General features: G+C 49.7%; 1 protein-coding gene and 2 gene segments (V, D, J or C); all 3 read left to right on the forward strand.

Moving 5' to 3' along the window:
- The first annotated feature begins 749 nt into the window (after positions 1-749).
- LOC127034955 (uncharacterized) lies at positions 750-10,111 on the forward strand. The gene is made up of 4 exons (XM_050924375.1): positions 750-851; positions 956-1,281; positions 9,371-9,518; positions 9,783-10,111. The coding sequence occupies exons 1-4, from the start codon at positions 803-805 to the stop codon at positions 10,109-10,111; spliced, it is 852 nt and encodes a 283-aa protein (XP_050780332.1). The 5' UTR covers positions 750-802.
- Positions 10,112-16,893: 6,782 nt separating this feature from the next.
- LOC127035058 (probable non-functional immunoglobulin lambda variable 5-48) lies at positions 16,894-17,662 on the forward strand. The segment is given in 2 exon segments: positions 16,894-16,997; positions 17,346-17,662. Coding segments are annotated over 2 exon segments (225 nt in total).
- Positions 17,663-19,448: 1,786 nt separating this feature from the next.
- Positions 19,449-19,965, forward strand: LOC127035052 (immunoglobulin lambda variable 5-37-like). The segment is given in 2 exon segments: positions 19,449-19,566; positions 19,643-19,965. Coding segments are annotated over 2 exon segments (372 nt in total).
- The last annotated feature ends 771 nt before the right edge of the window (positions 19,966-20,736 follow it).

Consider the following 20,736-nt stretch of genomic DNA (forward strand, 5'->3'; position numbering starts at 1 on the left):
TGCCAGCAGCGAAGGGCCCAATGTCTCTAAAGTACTGACAGCAAGAGACTGTGAGACAATAATTGCAGCCAAGGGCTCTTTTAAAATTCTGGAACTAGTTAGAGATCCAAGGCAGTGGGGACGAGGGGAGAGGAGTCTTGGCCATGTCTCTGTTTGGGGTGGTCGGGGGCTGTCTCAGTCGTGATGCAGCCATGAGGAATTCTCTGTAAATCCACTATATTAATTGAATGATTGGGAAGCACAAACCCTTTGGACTTATGGAGTCCTCCACTCTCCCCTCATCATGCACAAAACTAGTGAGCACCCACAGAAACTGGACTGAGCTCTCTTTAATCTGGCCATTAAGAAAACAAAATCAGAAGAAGTTCTGTGAAGCACGTTATCTAATTTGTATCCTATACTAAGCACTAGGCAGCAGGAACGAAGTCAGTTACATCTCAACAACTGGACTCTCCCTGGGGAGATGGGGCGATTGTATCCATAGTTCAGCTTTTCCCCTTTCTCCCATGCAAATCCTCTCATTGCTTGGAAAATAAGGGTCTGCAGAGTGATTAATCGGCAGAAAATGTCACGTGTGCTAAATAATGATGACAAGATGTCTCTGAACAGTCGGCCAGGACAGAGAGCATCACAGCTCATTTACATTCTGGCTTACCCCAACCTGGCCCCAGGGCTTATTTGCATGTGGCCTGCCCCCTAGGGCTCTAAAAGCTGCTATAGGATTTCACAAAGGCAGGAATCAGCTGAACCCGAAGGACAGGGTTGGCTTCTTCTCTCCCTCTGTCCGTCTCTTCTCTGCACCATGGACCTGTGCGCTCTGCCTCTCTGTCTCCTGGGGCTGTTCCTGGCAGGTAATTCCCCACCAGGATGATTTTTGGGGGGCAGGTAAATGAGCTAAATAGGGGTTTAGCACAAGCTGTGCAGCACTAACAGATCTGAGTTTTGTGTCTGGCAGGTTCTTGTGCCCAGCACGTGGTGACGCAGCCGCCCTCAGTGTCGGGGTCTCCAGGGCAGACTGTGAAACTCTCGTGCAGCGTCAGTGGAGGATACAGCATCAGTAGCTATGGAATAGGCTGGTACCAACAGACCCCTGGGAATCCTCCCAGATACCTGCTCTATTATTTCAGTGATTCTAGCACAAGCAGGGGCACTGGGGTCCCGGACCGGTTCTCTGGCTCTGCCTCTGGCAGTGTTGGCTACTTAACCATCTCTGGGCTCCAAGCCGAGGATGACGCTGATTATTACTGTCTGACTTTGGACAACAGCGCTAAGATGCTCACAGTGGTGTAATCAGAGAGGGAACCGAGACAAAAACCTTTCACATTTCACTGACCAACACCGAGCAAGACTCTGAGGAAGAGCTTTGAGGCTAGTGGGGCAGAGCTGTGGCCAGAGAGAGGCTTCCTTGGCTGTGTTGTACCCGGCCTTTGCTGAAGGGATTGCTTTTCCCTCACACTAGATCCCCCTCCTCCAAGACTAATCTCCTGGCACTGCATGAGAGGTGGGAGCTGCCCACAGATCAGGAGCTCTGGGATCCTCTGCACAGAGGGGTTGTTCCAGGCAGTGTCCATGGCAGGCTGAGGACTGTCATGTTCTCTACACCCTCCCCATCTCCCACTACACAGGCCACATCTTCACATCTGCTCTTCCACCCCCTGTACTTCTAGAAGAGATCCAGTCATGTCTGAAGCTGATACCTGCCAGAGGACAGCTGTGAAATCATGTGTGTGGGTGGAGGTCTGTTGCCAGTCAGCCCCTCAGTGACAGGAAGGGTTTGGTAGCCAGCATCTGAATAGCCCAATCTCACACAGAGTGAACCCAGTCACTTGGATTCTGTACTATCCTGAGGGCCCAGAGGGGCCTGATCCAAGATGGTTGCTACTCTGTGTTCCTGTCTCCACCAGAGACTAAATCCAGCGTCATCCATCTCATCCAATGAATGCGTCAGCAGGGAATGGCCCAATATCCCTAAAGTACCGACAGCAGGAGACTCTGAGAGAATAACTCCTGCCAAGGGCTCTTTATACCAGTTGGAAATAGCAAAAATCCATGGCAGTGGAGGACAGTGAAGAGGAGTCTTGGCTATGTCTGTGTGTGATGGGGGTTGGGTGTGACTTCAGTCCAGATCCATCCATGTGGAATTCTGTGTAAATCTATTTTATGAATGGTATTATGGGACTGCACACACATGGGGCTGGTAGCAAAAGTTTGCATATGAGCACTTGTCTGGGCAGCTCCATCCTCCCCTCATCCCTGCAATGTGAGCCCCAAAGCTTTTTGCTCCTTAAAACTAATAGGGTGACATGGGGCAGGAAGAGGAGTCAGGACAGGTAGATGAGCTGGAACTCAATGATTTGTATCCTGGCCTCCCTAGAGGTGGCTGCAGAGCACAATACACCATCTCCCTGCTCCCCTAGCCCAGCCATGGCAGAACAGGCACCAGCCCAGCCGTGATACATCGCTGTGTGCAGGATTTACACACCGTCAAAGTTAGACATTTTCTGTGGAGTGCTCCAAGCCTGGCATAAAACCAGTGAGAAGAGAAACCATATCAGAAAGCACATTGGAGAGCAGGCCCAAGGAGGCATGGAGCATTGGCGATGTGTAGAGATAGTTTAATAATGTAGCACCTCTCACCCCAAGAGATCCCAAAGTGCCTCACAAAGGATATGTGCTGTAGACAATGTGCATGAAATGCAGCCAGCTCTGGGGGAGAAGGGTGAATATGGAAAGTGACACAGCCCATTAGTTGTGGGTGGGGAAAGAGGAATTTTCACTGAGGACACTGGGGCAAATTTCTGCTGTGATGAAATTGGTGTGAGATCTGTAATGGTCCTGCAGAGGGGACAGGAGCTCTGTTTTTAAGGTCTAATCTCTGTGATGGGTTTGGTCACAGAGACCCCATTGGACTGTCACCTGATGTGCTGAGAGTACCTCTGCCAGTTTGGCCTTCAGATCCCTGCCTTGTTGAGCCAGACACGCAAGCCTGCTGCAACACAGACTCAGGATCTGAACCATGCCCCCAAAGCTGCGGACTTAGCTGAAAACAGCTTAAGAAGTGCTCCTGTCTCTAGCACCCAGACACCCAGCTCCCAGTGGGATCCAAACCCCAAATAAATCCATTTTACTCTGTATAAAGCTTATACAGGGTAAACTCATAAATTGTCCGCCCTCTATAACACTGATAGAGCGATATGCACGGTTGTTTGCTCCCCCACTTCCTCTGGGTTTTTTAATAAACAGAAATGATTTGATTAAGTATAAAAAGTAGATTTAATTGGTTTCAAGTAATAACAGACAGAACAAAGTAAGTTGCCAAGCAAAATAAAGCAAAACCACACAAGTCTAAGCCTAATACATTAAGAAACTGATTACAGATAAAATCTCACCATCAGAGATGTTCCAATAAGCTTCTTTCACAGACTAGACTCCTTCCTAGGCTGGGCCCAATCCTCTCCCCTGGTACAGTCCTTGGTAGTTCCAGCAGACATCTTGGGTGGAAAACTGGGGCTTTCTCATTACTGGCAGCCTCCTTTGTTCTGTTCTACCCTGTTTTATAGTTTTGGCACAAGGTGGGAATCTTTTGTCTTTCTGGGTCCCCACCCCTCCTTCTAAATGGAAAAGTACCAGATTAAGATGGATTCCAGTATCATGTTTTATAGTCACATGTCCTGTGAGACCTCATTCTTCATTACCCTGGGGCTGGCCCACAGGTACACAGGAAGGCTTGCAGGTAAATAAACCTATTCACAACCAATTGTCCTAGATAATGGGAGCCATCAAGATTCTAAGACACCATTAATGGTCCACACTTTGCATAATTACAACAAAGGACCTCAGAGTTATACTTCATATTTCTAGCTTCAGATACTAGAATGATACATGTATACAAATAGGATGAACACACTCAGTAGATTATAAGCTTTGTAATGATATCTTATAAGAGACCTTTTGCATAAAGCATAATCCAGTTACATTATATTCACATTTATAAGCATATTTTCATAAGCATATGGAGTGCAACATCACAATGTGTGGGACTGACATTAACACTACATGACAAAGACTCAAACTAGGGACCACAAGGAAATCAATCTGTGGCGCAGGGAGTTGGGAATGCTCTGGGGACAGATGCCTTTCACACTGTCATAGTGCTGGATATGCCCACCTACACATACCTGCATATCTGACCTGAAATGTCTCTCTCCAGCTTGGAGAAGAGTCTCTCTCTCCACAGCTGGCCTATGGCCTTTCAGCTCACTTCAGCTAAATTCCCAATAAAGCCAGTTGTTATTTTCCTAAATCACCCCAGATTCTCAATAACTTCTACTCACCATGGGTCAGAAATATTGCCAGAGTTTTACTCAGGCTCTGCTCCTATTGCCAAACGCTACACACAGCCCCACATAGCTCACGGTTCTCTGACATCTACCTGCTCATGTTCTGATCTCGGTTACACTATAATTGTGGAATAACTCAGCTGCCTTTCATTGACTTTGGTGGAGTTATTCACAGTGCCGCTGAGATCAGAATCTGGCATGGTTTCAATCTATCTATCTGCAGACTCAGGACACTGCTGCAGGGGGTTCTGTTTAGAGATTTTCTTCCCACCCACAGGGGCTGTAAGTTGAAATAAAAGTGAAACTGTGCAGTGATGCATGTGACCACTCAAGAAGAGCTGGTACTGAGCGATATAGAATCACACCTTTGCACAACACTATGATCTCTTGTGGTAGGCCCCAGATGTGGCCACATTATCACAAACAGGAGGAGGCACAGTCCCTCCCAGACTCCCTGGGTGCGGTGCAGCCAGGACCAGGGGAAGGAGTGTAATTAACACTGTCTGCCCCTCAGGGTGTTAAAGGAGTCATCCAGGTGGGTTAGCCCAGTTTGTATTTGTCTGTGTGGTTGCCTGGCCTTAAATCTGCAAAAACCCTTCCAGCCCATTCCCGTGAGAAAAGCCAGAGGAGGCGGAATGGTCACATGCTGCACATGGGCCGAGTGTGTCCCTACGGGGATTGCTCATTTCCTGTTACCAGGAGAGCACCGTAATTATAAACTGGACACTCACCTAAGCAAGGCTTGCACACAGGCAGTGCTATAGCACCCAGTCCCCACCAGAGGGCAGCACATTCCAACACCTGATTTCATGCTGCTTGCCCTTGTGTCCGCGGGTCGCTGCTGCATTCAGAGATGGGAGAGGAGGAGGATGAATTGCTTTAGTGCCCAGAGGCCCCAGTCAGGACCAGAGCCCCCTTGCACAGGGCACTTTGCGAACACACATGCTGAGCATTTCAAATCTAATTCAAACCATTTAACCCCATGGCACTGATTGGGTGGGGCTAAGTGGGATTTTCACCCTTGCTGCTCTGATGAAGCCTCAATCTTTGTCATTCCCTCTCGTGAGGCACTGTCTGATCCCAGGGCGACATCATGGTCAACCAGCCGTCTGGATTTCTGCATAATTACCCATTATGGGGGTTTTACGGCTTCCTCCTCAGCGTCTGGTCCTGGCCCTGGCTAAAGACAAGGCACCAGACTAGGTGGACCATCAGCCTGGCCTGGCCTGGCAGTGTAGTGCAGGGGCCAGGGGACGGGCGCAGGGCATGAGACCATGCTCTGCAGTCTCCGGTTATAGGTGTAATACTTTGTGCGCATAGACCAGTATTCACGTCAAGGCAGAGTCCATAGACAACAAGTTATCGCTCATGTTCTTTTATACATGTCTAACCCCTGAATCCTGCTCAGCTCCTGGCCGTACTAATCCCTTGTGGCACAATACCATACAGTGCATCCAGACCAGGTGTATCAACACTGCCTGGGGCATTGCAGCCTCCTGAGCAGGCTCATTGATACCGGTCACGGCTCCTGGGGGCTTCCACTCCAGCCGATCTCTTCAGGCCCCTCTGTTTGCATGGGAGGGTTTCGGGTCCAGTTCTGTTGCTGTGGTGAAAACCAATTCCTCACCTAAATTCTCCCAAGGGAGTGGCAGATTTGGATGGCCCTCTCCTGCTGTGGGGCTGCTTTAAATGCCACAGCAAAGCTCATGTGGTCCGTAGCAGAGCCAAAGATGCACAGAAGGACTTTGCAGTGCTCTCGTTCATTCGACTCATTTGGTGCAGGACAGTCATGCTACCCCAGTGTGGAAGTAGAGCAAGAGCTGACAGGGATTTGAAGGGGATTTCAATGCAAACAGTCCCCTCTGTGAGCAAGAGTCAGGCTAGCTGTAACCCTAATAACGTGAGACTTGTAAAAGTGAAGATTGTGTGAGGTGAGTGGAAAAGAACTGTGAGAGAGGTTGTTTTGTCCTTGTGTTATGATAAAAATGGAATGCAGACTATAGCAGAAATCGTTGAGAGAAATAAAATAGAGGGAAGGAATATGTATAAACAATATGCAGCTGTTGCTCATTATTGTCTGTAAAAAAAGGTATAAATGTTCTTTCTAATTGTTTATCTTGAGAGAGACCTGTCTAGGTGGGGGAAACCCTGTGCCCTAGTGCACTCTCTGCCTCCATGTAATTGCTAGACAATAAAGTATCTGACTTGCTGCACCCAACCAGAGAGTGAGAACTCAGTTCTTCTCCGATACCAGCTTCTTGTGGCACGGGGACTCCTGGTGCTTTCTTTAGCACGTAAATTCTTGGAATATTTCTTTGAGTCTTGCTAACTTAGTCATGCCAGGAGCTTTCTATAACCTTGCAAAGGAAACTCTTGAAAGCAAAGAAGGGTTTGGTTTGTCAGCATCTCCCAGTGGGCAGTGCCAGCTCTGCCTCCCATCTCTATGGAGTTTTAGTAAAGTTATGGCACTTGGGTCTACACCAGATTACGGGGCTGGTAGAGTAAATTGGAAAACCCTTTGGGTAGATGCCTATTGCAAGCCCAGTTGACAGCATTGCTTGCCCACTAGCAGCCTCAATAACACTGTCTTTGCTTCCTGCAGACGTACAGACCCAGCCTGTCCTGACTCAGGAGCCCTCTGTGTCTATCGCATCCGGGGAATCAGTCACTCTGAAATGTGTCATGAGTGGGCCAAGTTCAAGGATTATTGTGTAGACTGGTACCAGCAAAAATCTGGCAGTGGCCCCAGTATCATTCTAGAGTTCTGAGCAAAAAGTGGTTTGAAGAGAGGAGAGGGGGTTCCGGAGAGATTCTGGGGCTCCAAAGATCACAGCCTCGACGAAGGGTATTTAAACATTTCACTGGTGCAGCCCTAGGATGAGGCTGATTATTATTGTTCAATCTGGGATGGTCTCCACAAGGTGAACAGTGTTATAGTCACATAGAGAACCGGCGTGGGAACCCTTTAAATGCTTCATAGCACATGCTGTGAAGGACAGTGCTCAGCCCCTCAGCCATGACCAGCAATGGCATCTCTCTGCGTCTCATCTTGTTTCACCATCCAGTATATTTTGCTCTCTCTTCTCTTTCTCTGAATCACTGTTGCAGGCTTGGAAATCCTCCATTCCCTTCCCCAATGACACCCTCCGCAGGTGTCCCAGCACTGTGATCTCCCACTGCCGTTCGTTTGAGGTCAAGGGTGGGATTTGATTCAATCATATCAGCAAATGGAGCTGAGCCTCCCTTCCAGCCACGACCCATTTCTACTCTTCACTGACTCCTGGCATTATTGCCCATTGCTCATTTCCACGTGCCCTTCACATGGGCAGGTCCTGTGCACACGTCCTCCACGCAACTGCACCAACGCATCCCAATTCTGACCTACCGCACATGCTGCTATTTCAGCCTTGGGGTCTCCTGAGGGAACTGCTGACTGTGCTGAATGGTGCGGCATGCGTCAGCTAGATCACATCTCCTTGGCAATAGTGACGAGTGACCCTCAAATGCTGGATGATTCAATTTTAAATATGGTGCTTATCCGAACCTCCAGACCTGTGAAAATCTCTCCTCCCTCTGTTCTTCCCCATGAATGTCCATCAGAATCTTCTCCCATACTCCAGGGGCTATTCATCCCCAGCTAAGCTTGTTTGGTCCCGCCCTCTATCAAACCTTCTTTCCCTCTACATCCAGACCCCTGGCTGGTTGGCATGCTGTCTGCTGAGGCTTCTGTTTAAAAGATTTGCAAGCCAAGTGATTTCTATCCAGTTCCTTACCCTGCAAGTGCGGAGAGTGCGTCACTGATAATTGAGCTGTGGCCTTTAAATCATTACATGAAGCTACAGGTCAATCCTCTGAATTACCATAGTGAGCATTCCAGTATTGATGGACCTGTCCAATAAGGTCTGAGGGGGATAGAGCTAATTTGCCTAATGATCTCCCATGTCACTCTAAAACCTGTTGGAGATGGGAGACTTTGGCCTTTGACTGCTGCGGAATGTCCCTGTGGTGTCTTTCTCTGGGCCTCTCCTGGTGGTGTCTGTAACACGTAGGATGCAGGATTTCCCCTCTGGGCATGATGTGCCTGGGGATGTGTCTTATCATGTGTGAAGTTGGCAGCGCCTTTTCTCCTCCTGTTCCATTTCCCGCAGACACTCTCCATGTCACTGTCTCCAGCACATCCAGAAGGACTCAGTGAAGGCCTGGGTGTGCCCCTAGGTATATTTCTGTGCTGCTATTATTACAGCAGCAGCCATAGCAGAGAGACCAGGTTCCTAGACCGATCCTCTAGTTCCACATACACTTGCAGCAGGGCTGCTCCAGTGCCGGCGTCCAGGTAGAAGGCAGGACGGGTTGCTCCTGTCTTCCACATCAGAGCAACAGTAGCTCTTGTCACAGTGATTTAGTCTCAGGAACAGCCCCAGGGTCCATCTGTGGTTAGTGTCTGTGACTAGACAGCAGCCTGGAGAAAGGGTCCTGCACTTTGACACCTAGCGCAGCGCCCAGCTCTGGATGGATCTCCAGTTCTCTGAAAGAAAGCGGCTTGCTCTGCCCAGAAAGGAGCCCGGTCTTAGATTCTCCTCCAGTAGCACTTTCCATCTGAGCATTTCTCAAATAAGGATGAGTTCAGCCTCCCAGCTCTTGTGGGGGAGATGGGTGTTTATTATCCTTGCTTTATAAATGGGGAAACGGAGACCCAGAGAGAGGACATGAGCTACCTAGGGGCACTCAGGAGGCCAGACCTGGAATAGAAACCGGCTCCATGTTTCATACTCATGGCACCTGCAAGGGGGAGAGGGACAGACAAGAGGAGGAGGCTGGATTCCACAGCAAATGCCATAACTCAAAATACAGCCGGGGTGTCAGCCCTGAATCCATTCTTCCCTGTGGCGGTGGCTGAAGCTTTGTCCTCATAGTTTTGGCCTTGTGGCTGAATAGTACAGAGAGCAGCAGAGAGTCACCTGATCAGCTGATGGAGTCTCTGAGTCCCAGGGCTCATTTGCATAGACCACCTGGCTTGCCTGGCACCCCAGGGCTCTAAAGTTGCTGCACGTTTGCACAAAGCCAGGGGCCCAGCTGCACAGCAGCTGCCGATTCCTTTTCCTCTGGCTTCCTCTAAGACCTTCACCATGGTGCTGCGCCTCCTGGCTCTCCTCCTCCTCCCAGGGGTTTTGGTGCCAGGTACGTTCTCGTGGGAGGCAGAGGTGATCAGGGAGTTCTGCAGAGGGAGGGACCGAAGGGCAAGGCTCCTGTGCTGAGCTATCGCTGCGCTGCAGACAGGGACGGGCGGAGCAGTCAGGAATTGTCAGACGGGCTGCTGGAGGCCCGCGAGAGGTTAACTTGTAGCTGGTGCAGAGGCAATGCCAGAGAGCATAATGTCACAGTTCAGCCACTGGGAGTGGGATCGGCACATTCCATCAGTAACTGCGCCCTTGTTTCATTCAGTTTCCAGGGCGCAACCGGTGCTGACTCAGCCAGCCTCCATTTTAGTGTTACCGGGACAAACGGTGAAACTCTCTTGTGCCCTGAATCCTGGTTACAACATCCGGGAGTTCGGGGTCGCCTGGTACCAGCAGAGACCTGGCAGCCCTCCAAGGTACCTGCTGTATTACAACTCGGAGGTGGACAAGGACAAGCCTTCCGAAATTCCGGACCGCTTCTCTGCGTCCAAAGACCTCGCCAGCAACGCCTGCGTTCTGACCATCGCCGGGGTCCAGGCTGAGGACCACGCTGACTATTACTGCTCGGTCTCATATCCCATCTACTATCTCTAGAAATGCGGAACTGAAACCTGTGCTGGGCCCCGGGGGACTCTGGTGAGCCCCAGGTTGCAGAGCCCCGTGCTGAGGGAACCGCAGCCCTATAAGGAACGGAAAAAAGAAACGACGCTTGTTCTCCACTCTTGAATTAGCCTAGAGGTGAGCGCCCCCCCCCCCGGTCAGTTATGCTCAGAGAGCTGTGACTGATGGTGGCTTCCTATTTGACGGATGTCACCTGGTGGAGCACAGAATGCTAGGAGACACGCAGGGCCAAATCCTGCCAGGTGCTGGGCACCTGCAGCTCTCACTGCACAGAGACCCTGCCTAACTGAGTTGGCCTTTCTTGCCCACAGGCTGCTGTCTATGTGCTCAGATCCCCATCAGCTGCATGTGGGGCAGCCAGTACAGCTTGACACAAAAGCCGGATTTCTAAAGCACTAGTTCTGATGTTCAGGAGTATGTTATTTGCCTTTCCTACATACAGCAGGCCGGGTTCTCACTTTCTCTGCTTCTGGGCTTGGGACAGGAACAAAGGATGCTGCTGGTGGTGGAGAGAGACAGTCCCTTTAAGCTACCTGTGCACTTCCTGTATTCAGGGCCCATTCAGGGCCCTGCCCAGTGCCTGGTGTAAGTTAGAGCAGTCTCGGGTAGGGTGACCAGATAGCAAGCATGAAAAATCGGGACAGAGTGTGGGGGGTAATAGGCACCTATATAAGGAAAAGCCCCAAATATTGGGACTGTCCCTATAAAATCGGGACATCTGGTCACCCTAGTCTCAGGGTTTCTCTGATGTACACTCAGCATTAGTGTTTGTCAGCTGCTGATGCCTTCTTTCTTAGCCCTGAGGTTCTGAGGAAGCGTTTTTGTTTAAGTGGGAAGACAAATAGATTCCTGGTCTCTCATCCCTGCTCTCTTCAAGGCCATTAGCCCATAGGGGCTGAGAGAGAGAATTTGGTGGGAGCTTTTCCCTAAGATGGTGGCAGCACATCACCATGAAACCGTGGCCACCAGCCAGCAGCATGCACATGGTGTTGGGGGCGGGGAGAGGGGTGTAGAACCACCAGTCCTTAGCTCAGACTCACAGGACCCAGAGTAAAGAATGAAGAGCTCGGTGAGTTGAGTTCAGCCATCGCCAACACAGCAGCTGAGAAATTCAGACAGAGTGTTAGCGTGGCTGGGCAGGGGGAGCGTGTGCCCTGCATGCTCTGGTGCTGGGTAAATAATAAACATTAATGAGAACATTCCATCACAGTCGGCCTGGCCCTGCAGCCCTCAGCAGAGTTGTCTGCCAATCTTTGGGAACAGCCGCTCTCTCTGGTGTGTACCAGGGGGAATGGGTGATTAGCGAACTCTGAGCACCACCCCAATTGCTGAGCATGGGGCATTCCATTCAATGTATTCCCAAGTCCAAACCAGAGAAAAACAGCCCCCCGAAAGGCTCCTTTTATTGGACCAACGAAACCCAGAATTAACGCCCATGGGGCTGCTCAGGAGATGAGAGTTTTGCCTGTGTTTAAATGAGTGCAGGTTTGGGGCCAAAATGAGCCTGTTTAACAATCCCAGGGTCTGATTTTCAGATCTCTGCCTGTGCTTTTGGGGCCTTACTTTGCTGTAATACATTCTTCGCTCTAGCATTGTACACTGGAGGGGTTTGGTGTATGGGACACCCACGGAGGGTGACTCAGCTGTCAGTGTTATCTAGCTAACTGCATCCTGCCCTTAGGGCATGTCCAGCAACGTTTGATGATGTGACGCTTCTCCCTTGCGTGTCACTTGCTATGCAGAACACCCAGCGTGATGGGGGCTGAATCCTGGTTGAGGCTTTTGTGAGGTTTTGCAATACAAACAATAAATGCTAATAATTAGCTGCATGACCTGTATCCTGTGCAGTGTGGAGTTCATTGGGACTCTTGGAACATACTCTCTTTAACCTCTCCCAATTGTTATTTTTTCTAAACTGCAGCTGGATGCTTCACTGCTATCAGTCCAGACACATCTCAAAGTTAGTGCTCTTTTACTGACGATGCTGGTTTTAATATAAGACTGTCTGGTTACTGTGACGCTTCCCAGGGGCACCCGGGGTTGTGAGGCATCTCACCACTACCTGTCCTTAGTATGAAATGGTCTTGTTTGTGCCGGCTGTAGCTCAGCTGCCTGAAACCAACAACCTCAAGCAACACAGCACTCTCTCCCAGGCCCGGACAGGCCTTGCTGGCTCAGTGCAGGCAGTGATAGGCGCATACCAACCCCCAGATCCGTGGAGCGCTCCCGGCAGTGTCCAGCCCCTGTCACTGGACACTCCCAGACCTTACCAGGCTTGCTGTCCCCAAGGGGACAGTGGACACACTAGCTTCTTTGAGTCAACAGAGGAACAACTCCGTTATAACCTCGCAGCACTGAGATCGCTGCATAGTGACAACTATAGCACGTCTGTTATCAAAGGCTAAGATTTATGGGTTAGTGGGTAAGGATACTAATGCAAACAGAAATGGTTACAGGCAAAACAAAAAGTTTAATAAGGTTTCTAGAGTCTTAATTTAACTCTTAACAGGCTAAACCCTTGCCTGAAGTAGTGTCTCAACTGAACATAAGAGCCCAGTGTGATGCTGTGGCCAAAAAAGCTAATACAACCTGTGATGCAAAAACAGGGAAATCTTGCATTGGAGTAGAGCGGTTATTTCACCTCTGTATCTGGCACTGCTGGAATCCTGTGTCTAGCTCTGGTGCCCACAATTCAAGAAGGCTGTTCATAAATTGAAGAGGGTTCAGCAATGAGAATGATTAACGGATTAGAAAACCTGCCTCACAGTGACAGACTCATGCAGCTCAATCGATTCAGCTTACCAAAACGAGCCAGTTAAGGGGTGACGACTACAGTCTATAAGTATATACACAGGGAACAAATATATAATAATGGGCTAGCAAAAGTACAAGAAGATCCATTGGCTGGAAGCAGAAGATAGACAAATTCAGATTGGAAAAAGGTGTAAATTTTTAAGGTGAGAGTAATTAACCACTGGAACAATTTACCCAGCTTCGTGGTGGAGTCTCCATCAGGGATGTTTTACTAAAAGCTCTGCTCTAGGAATTACTGTGGCGAAGTTCTGTAGCCTGAGATCTACAGGAGATCAGACTAATGGTCACAATGGTCCCTTTTTGCCTTGGAATCTATGAACCTTCTCTATAACGTGCCTTCTGTTGTCTACCCTGTCATTGTCATTCACTCCCACTTAGATTCAGAAGGGCCAGAATGGACCATCAAATCATCTAGCCTGACTTCCTATATAACACAGACCACTATCACCACCCAGCACTCGCACACACAACCCAACAACCAAAACAGACCACAGTATTCCAGCCCTCGGTATGTGCTGCAGGCATAGAACAGGAGGGACAGAGGTGCACCAGTAGCTGTGAAATGGTTAAGTGAGCTGTACCCAGATAGCTATCCTGCTGAGTGCCCCACACCCATACGCTCAAGGGGAGGCTTGATCCGTTCCCAGGGACACATCCAGAGAAAAAGGCCATCGGGATCGTTGCATATGTTCATGAAGGGGGTGGAACTCCTTACTCTGGCCACTTCTGGAGCCAGGAAACCGGAGTGGCTGGAGCCTTGGTCTGACCCGGGGCGGCAGGTCTGAGAACTGAGGGCTTCTGGATCATGAAAAGAGAACAATGTCTGACCTCCACCCCAGAGTTTCATTTGCATACTGGGCTGCCCCATTTTGACCCTGGAGGGCTCATTTGCATATGCGGCTGCCCTACCCTTGCCCATAAAGGCTCTAAAGGCTGCCCCAGGGTTTCACAAAGGCAGGGAACAGGCTGCAAACCAGTAGAAACTCAGCTCCTGTGACCTCTCCCCATCTCCCTGCACCATGGCCCAGCCCACTCTGCATCTCTGTCTCCTGGGGCTTTTCCTGACAGGTAACGGCTACAGCAGATTGCCATCTATTACTGTGTTACATGGACTGGGAGTGCTTGCACAGTGCTACTGTTCTATGGGGAAGTGAGACAAAAACCTTTTCACTCCACTGCAGCCCTGCGGCAAGGCTGCGCCTGCTCTGAGCACCAGCCTGCTTCTTACACAGGGGGTGTTGGCTCCTGCTCCCCTCACAGCTCCTCATGCACTGAAATACCCTGTGAATTCAGGCCTCGTCACTGCTCACAGGTCTCTTGGTTTCCTCTGCGAAACGTGCGAGGGAGCCCCACAGAGCACGGAGACATCACTGCCCAGTAGATGGCAGCAGAGCACAGCTACTGCAGGTCAATGGCCCTGACAGGGCTGGGGTGGATTGGAAGGGAGGCTCAGGGAAGCCCCTGATAACATGTGGCCTAAAATGGCCCCCGATGCAGGGCACCTAGGCAGCAAGGAGAGTCAGCCCCTACCAGCCCCTTCCTGCTCCCTTCGTCCCATCACCCCTCCCAGCTCTGCGTCAACCTCCCGCCAGACGGGTGCCCTGGTTCCAGCACTGTTGCATGGGAGGCACATTTAGCTCCCAGACACACCCAGAATCCTTTGCACTGACTGCAGCATGGCCAAGGCAGTTCTAAGGCCTGAGAGGGGCAGCCAGGAACAGAATTTACCTGCTGCTTTTGCCTGAGCAGAAAGTGCCTCTCTCCTTTGGTGGGAGATGCAGGTGGGCAGAGACTCCACTGGTGGTGAAGAGCCAAAACATGACTGCTAAGGCTGGGATAAACTGAAGAAAACTGAGAATCCTGTAGCACTAATATAGCACTTATCATCCATACATCTGTGACATGCCCAGGGTACAGTCCAGACTACTGAGCAGCTGTGTCACTCCTGCCCTCAACCTGGGGTGCCCTGTACAATGCCTGGCTACTGTAGCCTCCAGCCTAGATTGCTCACAAACAGCCTCCGGCATGTAGGTCACTCCCAGTGTGTCTCTGTGTGCGCTGCAGCCAGCCAGCCACATCTAGGCTCTTACCAGCCTGAATTATACTGCAGGGTGACCCCAACACACTCCTAGTCCCTGATTTCCCCCCAGGAATGTATATCCTGCACTGCTCAGCACTCTTCTGGGCAACACAAGCTTCCATAAAGTCCGTCATTATATCTGATGATATGCACACATGTTATTATCTTCCATGGAGTTTCCCAAGCACTTCAATTCAAACACACTAGAGTAGATACAACAATAAAACAAGTTTATTAACTACAAAGAGAGAGATTTGAAGGGAGTCTAAGTAATGAGGCACAAAAATGAGAAATGGTTGCAAGGAAAATAAATATGAAACACAGTTAGTATCTAACTCAATAAACACAAAACAAACTTTGTTAAACGCAAAACAAAGTTTTCTCATCTCAGGCTCTCAACAGACTCTTAGTGGCCGCACTTCCCAGACCAGAAACCTTCCCCAGTTGAATGGCTGCTCCCGTTGTTCCTTCTGGGGCAGTGAATAGATGGGCAGAGAGAGAGGAGGAGGGGGTGTTTTGGGTGTCTCCCCTTTCTTTGTATAGTCCTCTTCTCTCTTTGAGAAGTACCCTCAGCCTGGAGCATAGCAACAGGCAGACTGTGTGGACAGGAACTCCACGCTCTTTCTTTGCTAAGATGTAGATTTTTCACCCATGCCCCTTTTCCTGCAATGAATAGCCATTGAGCTGGTAATGGCCCATTGGTCTTGTTTACACTTGGCTTGAGGTGTGAGCTTGCCCTTTATCTCTGAGGAATTGGTTTGGCCACTCCCCAGACTTGGAACGTGTGTTAATAACACCGTACAGTGGAACTTTCTAACTTTACATACAATGTTGCCGCACACATTTTACCAGGACAATAAAGAACAGGAGATTATGAGGTTTTAAGAGAGATCTCCCAAGACACACTTTGTACAAAGATTATTCCATTAGTGGACACATGGGTATATTCTGTCACAACATGTTATAATGCTTTACAGAGGAGAATCTTCACTTCCATGTCTTTGTGTGTGTCTGTGTCTGTGTGCACGACAATAGGCTTTGTAGGTCCCAAACTAACCCTTACCTTCATGCAGGTTTGAAGCTATTTAAAGAGTGTGCGCAAGTGTTAGAATTAGTAGCAGGGATCTAGAAGTGCCCAAGTGTTTTTGCTGACACACTAGTGAGGGGTTTATAGAGAATTTCTCTCTCTACAGTGCAGCTCTCATTGCATGAGAAACCATCTCTTCATGTTTGTCCCCTTTGTTGCCCTGTCCCTGCTCCCTCTCCAGCCATACTAGGGTGTGTGTTTGGGAGGAGGCTTGTAAAAGGCACGTCTCTGGTTCCTTTTGGATGTTCCCATGGTGCGATGATGCTATGTGACATTCTTACCTGTAAGCACACATGAGCTCAGGACACTGAGAGACTCAGTCCGAGTCATTCCAGTTCTCTTTACTCCTCCTCTCTTTTCATTCCCGGTTTTCTATACACTGTGATTCTAGACAAAGCAGTCGTGCTGCTGTGATACAAACGGTACAACAACTGTGCAGCATTTCAGTTACCATCTGTGCTGCCATTAATCCCTTCTCTGCATTTGAATGTTCAAGTGGGACGTTTCTGACCTTTATGTAACTGGGGCAGGTGCGACAGAGAGACTCTGTGACCCCGGGGAAAGATGTGGGATCAAGTCTTCACATGGGGCCGTATGGCTGATTTGCGTTGCAAGATGTAATGGGAATAACCAAAGATCAGTGTATCCAATAGCCTCACAGAGCCCCACCTCGGGGGTTCATTTGCATACTAGCCAGTCTCAGCCCTGCCCCCATGGTTTTAAAGGTACCTGGAGGGTTGCCCAGAGCCAGGGCTCAAGCAGCAAAGAGGCATAAGCAGAGCTGCCAAATCGGGCTCCTTCCTGTCCACCTCCATCTCCTCCCTGCACCATGGCCCAGTCCACCCTGACTCTCTGTGTCCTGGGGCTTTTCCTGGCAGGTGAGTGGTCAGGGGTTTGTAATACCCAACGCGCCCCCACCTGGCTGATAACACTCCGGGTGGGACTCTGCCTTTCAACAGGCCTCAAAGTCATGTAGGTGCTTTTGAAAATGTCCTTTTGTGTTCAAGCTGAGGGTCCTCAAGCCCTTTACAAGTTCAGGGACTATTATCCCCAGTGTACCAAGGGGAAATGGAGGTGCAGAAGTGACTTCTCCAAGATCCCAAAGGAGCCTTTGGAAGGGCAGGGACAGGACCTAAAAGTCCTGACCGCCTGATTCCTGTTCTAGCCACTGAGCTTCACTAACTTCTGGTTTGGTCACAGCTCACTCGGGTCTTTGTTTCTGACAGTTGCCAGTGTGCAGTCAACCCTGACTCAGCCTGCCTCAGAGTCAGTGCCCCCAGGAGGCACCATCAAACTCTCCTGCACCATGAGTAATGGAACGAGCATCAATGGCTACTACATTTACTGGTTTCAGGAAAACAGCCGGGAACCCTACGAGATATCTGCTGTATTACAAAGATGAATCTAGCAAGCACCAGGGCTCTGGGGTCCCTGCTCAGTTCTCTGCTTCCAAAGACACCTCCAGCAACATTTGATATTCAGCCATCACGGGGATCCAAGCGGAGGATGATGCTGATTATTACTGTGATACATGGCACAACAATGCTTTACGCAGTGATATGTTGAGACAGGGAACTGAGACAAAAACCTTCTGGACCCTGGGGCCCCTGGAGAACAAACTACAGAAACCCCAAGAAAGGCCATCACAGAAAACAGAAATACACACTAAAGATGCAGATAGAGAGGGAACCCTTGTGGAAGTTCCTTGTAGAACTGGTATCCTCTGCCCCCATTCCACCATGTGCAAGCTAACATGATGTGCTGTTGTAAATTAGCATGATCTGTGTTTCATGGTAAAATCCTGTGGAGTGAAGTCCTGGCAGACAGTGATGTGTTACATGGATTCCCTTACAGTGCCAGTATTTGTGCACTGTGACTAAAATAATTACAAACAAAGAAGCTGTGAGCAGAATCACTGATGCAGACAAACAGATGAGCATTTAGAGAGACTAGAGGGGACGCAGACAAGGCTCCTTACACATCAGAGGCCTGATGCACCAGTCAGTTGTCTGTGCACAACTCTCATGAAAGACACTGGGACTGCAGCACTGCAAGCATGCAAGTGACACGGGACCTGTAGTGAGCCATTGACAGTATAGAGAGAGAGACAGATAATGACCACCAGGGGGCAGCATAGAAGAAGGCCCAATAACGTTACTGACAATCTTGTCCAATGTGAGGCACAAGGGAAGAAATCTCTAGAGTTATGAAACCATGATTTGTTTTGTAGTGTGATTTGTTCTTAATGAACTTTTTTCAATAGTGCCAAGTAAATCCCTGAGCCGAAGTTTGAGGCGATTTATTTAGAGCAATGGGATAAGGGTGTTTTTATGTATACAAAATAAAAACTTCGTGTAATGTGCAAGTTGCACTCATTAATTTCCATGGGAACAGCTGTTCCTTAGGCAGCACTAGCAATGTTTTAGTAAGTTTCCCAGCATGGGGCCCAGTTTAGAGGCTGCCTTGGTGCTGTTCCCGCCCGTTTGGATCTTCTCTCTTGAAACATGTACAGAACTGTGAGCCGATGGCCAGATGCGTCAATGGAAAGAGCTGTCTGCTTCCTCTCTGAGTGGAGAGGGAAAAGGATGGCTACGGAGAGCCTCATTTCTATACGTGACATACCCACAATCCCCCAGTCACTGAATTGATGGAAACAGAACTGGAACTAGAACCATTAAAATGCACATGACACATGTAGTTCACACACTAATATGCACTTAATGAATTAAGCCTCATTTTGGCAAAGTATTTAAACACTTGTTTAATTTTAAGCACAGAGTTAAAGTTGTGTGTGTAAGTGCTGTAGTGAAAGGGGGCCCTACCCGTCAGTTCTTGTGCTGCACATATACAAAGTGCATAAGGCACCGGCACGGCTGATCAGGGATTAAAGAGTTGTTCTGAATCTTGCTTCCTGGCATTTTCTTTCAGTAAATTTTTGGCCACAAACCAATGTGTTACCTGATTAACTCATCACACCAGGGCCCTGCATGGTGATTTTGTTACTGGAAGGGCGCTGATGTATCCTTTACTGATGTAGAACATCAGCATTAAGCGCGGCGACCCCTTTCACAACACCAGGAGCTGTGGCATTACCCAAAGGGGACCCTGGCGATGGGTGTGAGTGGGTCAGGTCTGCAGTCAGGATCCCAGGGCTCAGCAGCACCCTGGGCTGCATTGGCGGTGCTAGTGGTGCTTCAGGGTATGGAGTGGGATTGTGGAATAATAGCGCCACCCCTCAAGGCTCATTTGCATATTGGGTGGCCCCACCTCTGTCCGCAGGGCTCTAAAAGGTGCTGTAGAATTGCACAAAGTCAGGGGTTGGACTGGGGTGCAAAGCCACAGAAACCCAAGTACAACATCGGAATTCTCCGTTCCGCCATCCATCACCTCCTGGCACCATGGCCCTGGCTTCTCTAACTCTCTGTCTCCTGGGGCTTTCCCTGGCAGGTAATTCACCAGGCACATAAAGTACAGTCTGAATTCAGCTTTGGTCACTGCTAACTTGTCTCTTGGTTTCTGACAGTGTCCTACACAAAGGCTGTATTGACCCAGGCGGCCTCGGTGTCAGTGTCTCGAGGAAACGCTGCTAAACTGTCCTGCACTTTGAGCGCTGGCACCAGCATCAGTAGCACCCATGTGAGCTGGCTGCAGCAGAAAGCAGGGAACCCACCCAGATACCTGCTCTATTGTAAAGATGAATCCAGTGAAGGGCTCACCTCGGCTGCCTCCAATCGGTTCTCCGCTACCAAAAAGGCGTCCACTAACACCTGTTATTTAGCCATCTCTGCAGTCGAAGCCGAGGATGAGGCCAGTTATTACTGTCTAATATCGAGTGGTGGCGAGTAACACTGCACAACAGCTTCATAGGGAACTGAGACCAAAACCCCCAAGGCATCACACACACAACTGCCTGCACACTTCCCTCATGCCTCCAGAGTACTTGCTTTCTAACATCTCAGAGCTTATCTGCTTGAAGGATAAATGGTGGAATCTCCATTGATGGAGAAAATTCTGCTGCTTAGGGGAATCTGGCTTCACAGGGCAGACATGGAGGAGCTCGCTGGCAGAAGGGCCATGTGTTTCCCAATACAGCTCACTGTGTATAAGGTCAGGCTATCTGAGAACAGTGCTGTGCTGTATCCACAGCAGTCAGTGGTCTCTTCACTGGCCAATGTAACGAGGCTGGGCACGGAAATCCTTTTGAAAACGCGCTCAGGAATTAGGCTTTGGGCGGTGAACTCTGTGCTGACTGTTGGCCCTTTGGGAGCTGCTTGCCCCTGAGGAGTTTTGCTGTCTGCTTTCATTACAAGGGAGCACTGAGGCAGGATCCCTCTTTGTGAGCCCTGGAGGTGGGGGGGCCAGACACAGCAGTGATTCGCTGAGTGCCGGTGGCCTGTTACACAGCAGGTTGCTACTGGCACAGGACCCCAGGAGGGGAGATGAACTCTGGGGCGATGGTAGCCATGTGCCTGGGATCTCATAGGCCCAGTGATGTCAGACAGAGCTGTCTGAGGGACTGGGCTGGGAGAGGCAGTGCTGGACTCTGACATGGCTGCTGGGCTGGTGCACCTTGCATCTGGCTGTGCTTGTGGGTGACCTTACTGTTGTGCAAATGCC

This window comes from Gopherus flavomarginatus, chromosome 15, assembly GCF_025201925.1.
Source record: "Gopherus flavomarginatus isolate rGopFla2 chromosome 15, rGopFla2.mat.asm, whole genome shotgun sequence".
Lineage (NCBI taxonomy): Eukaryota > Metazoa > Chordata > Testudines > Testudinidae > Gopherus > Gopherus flavomarginatus.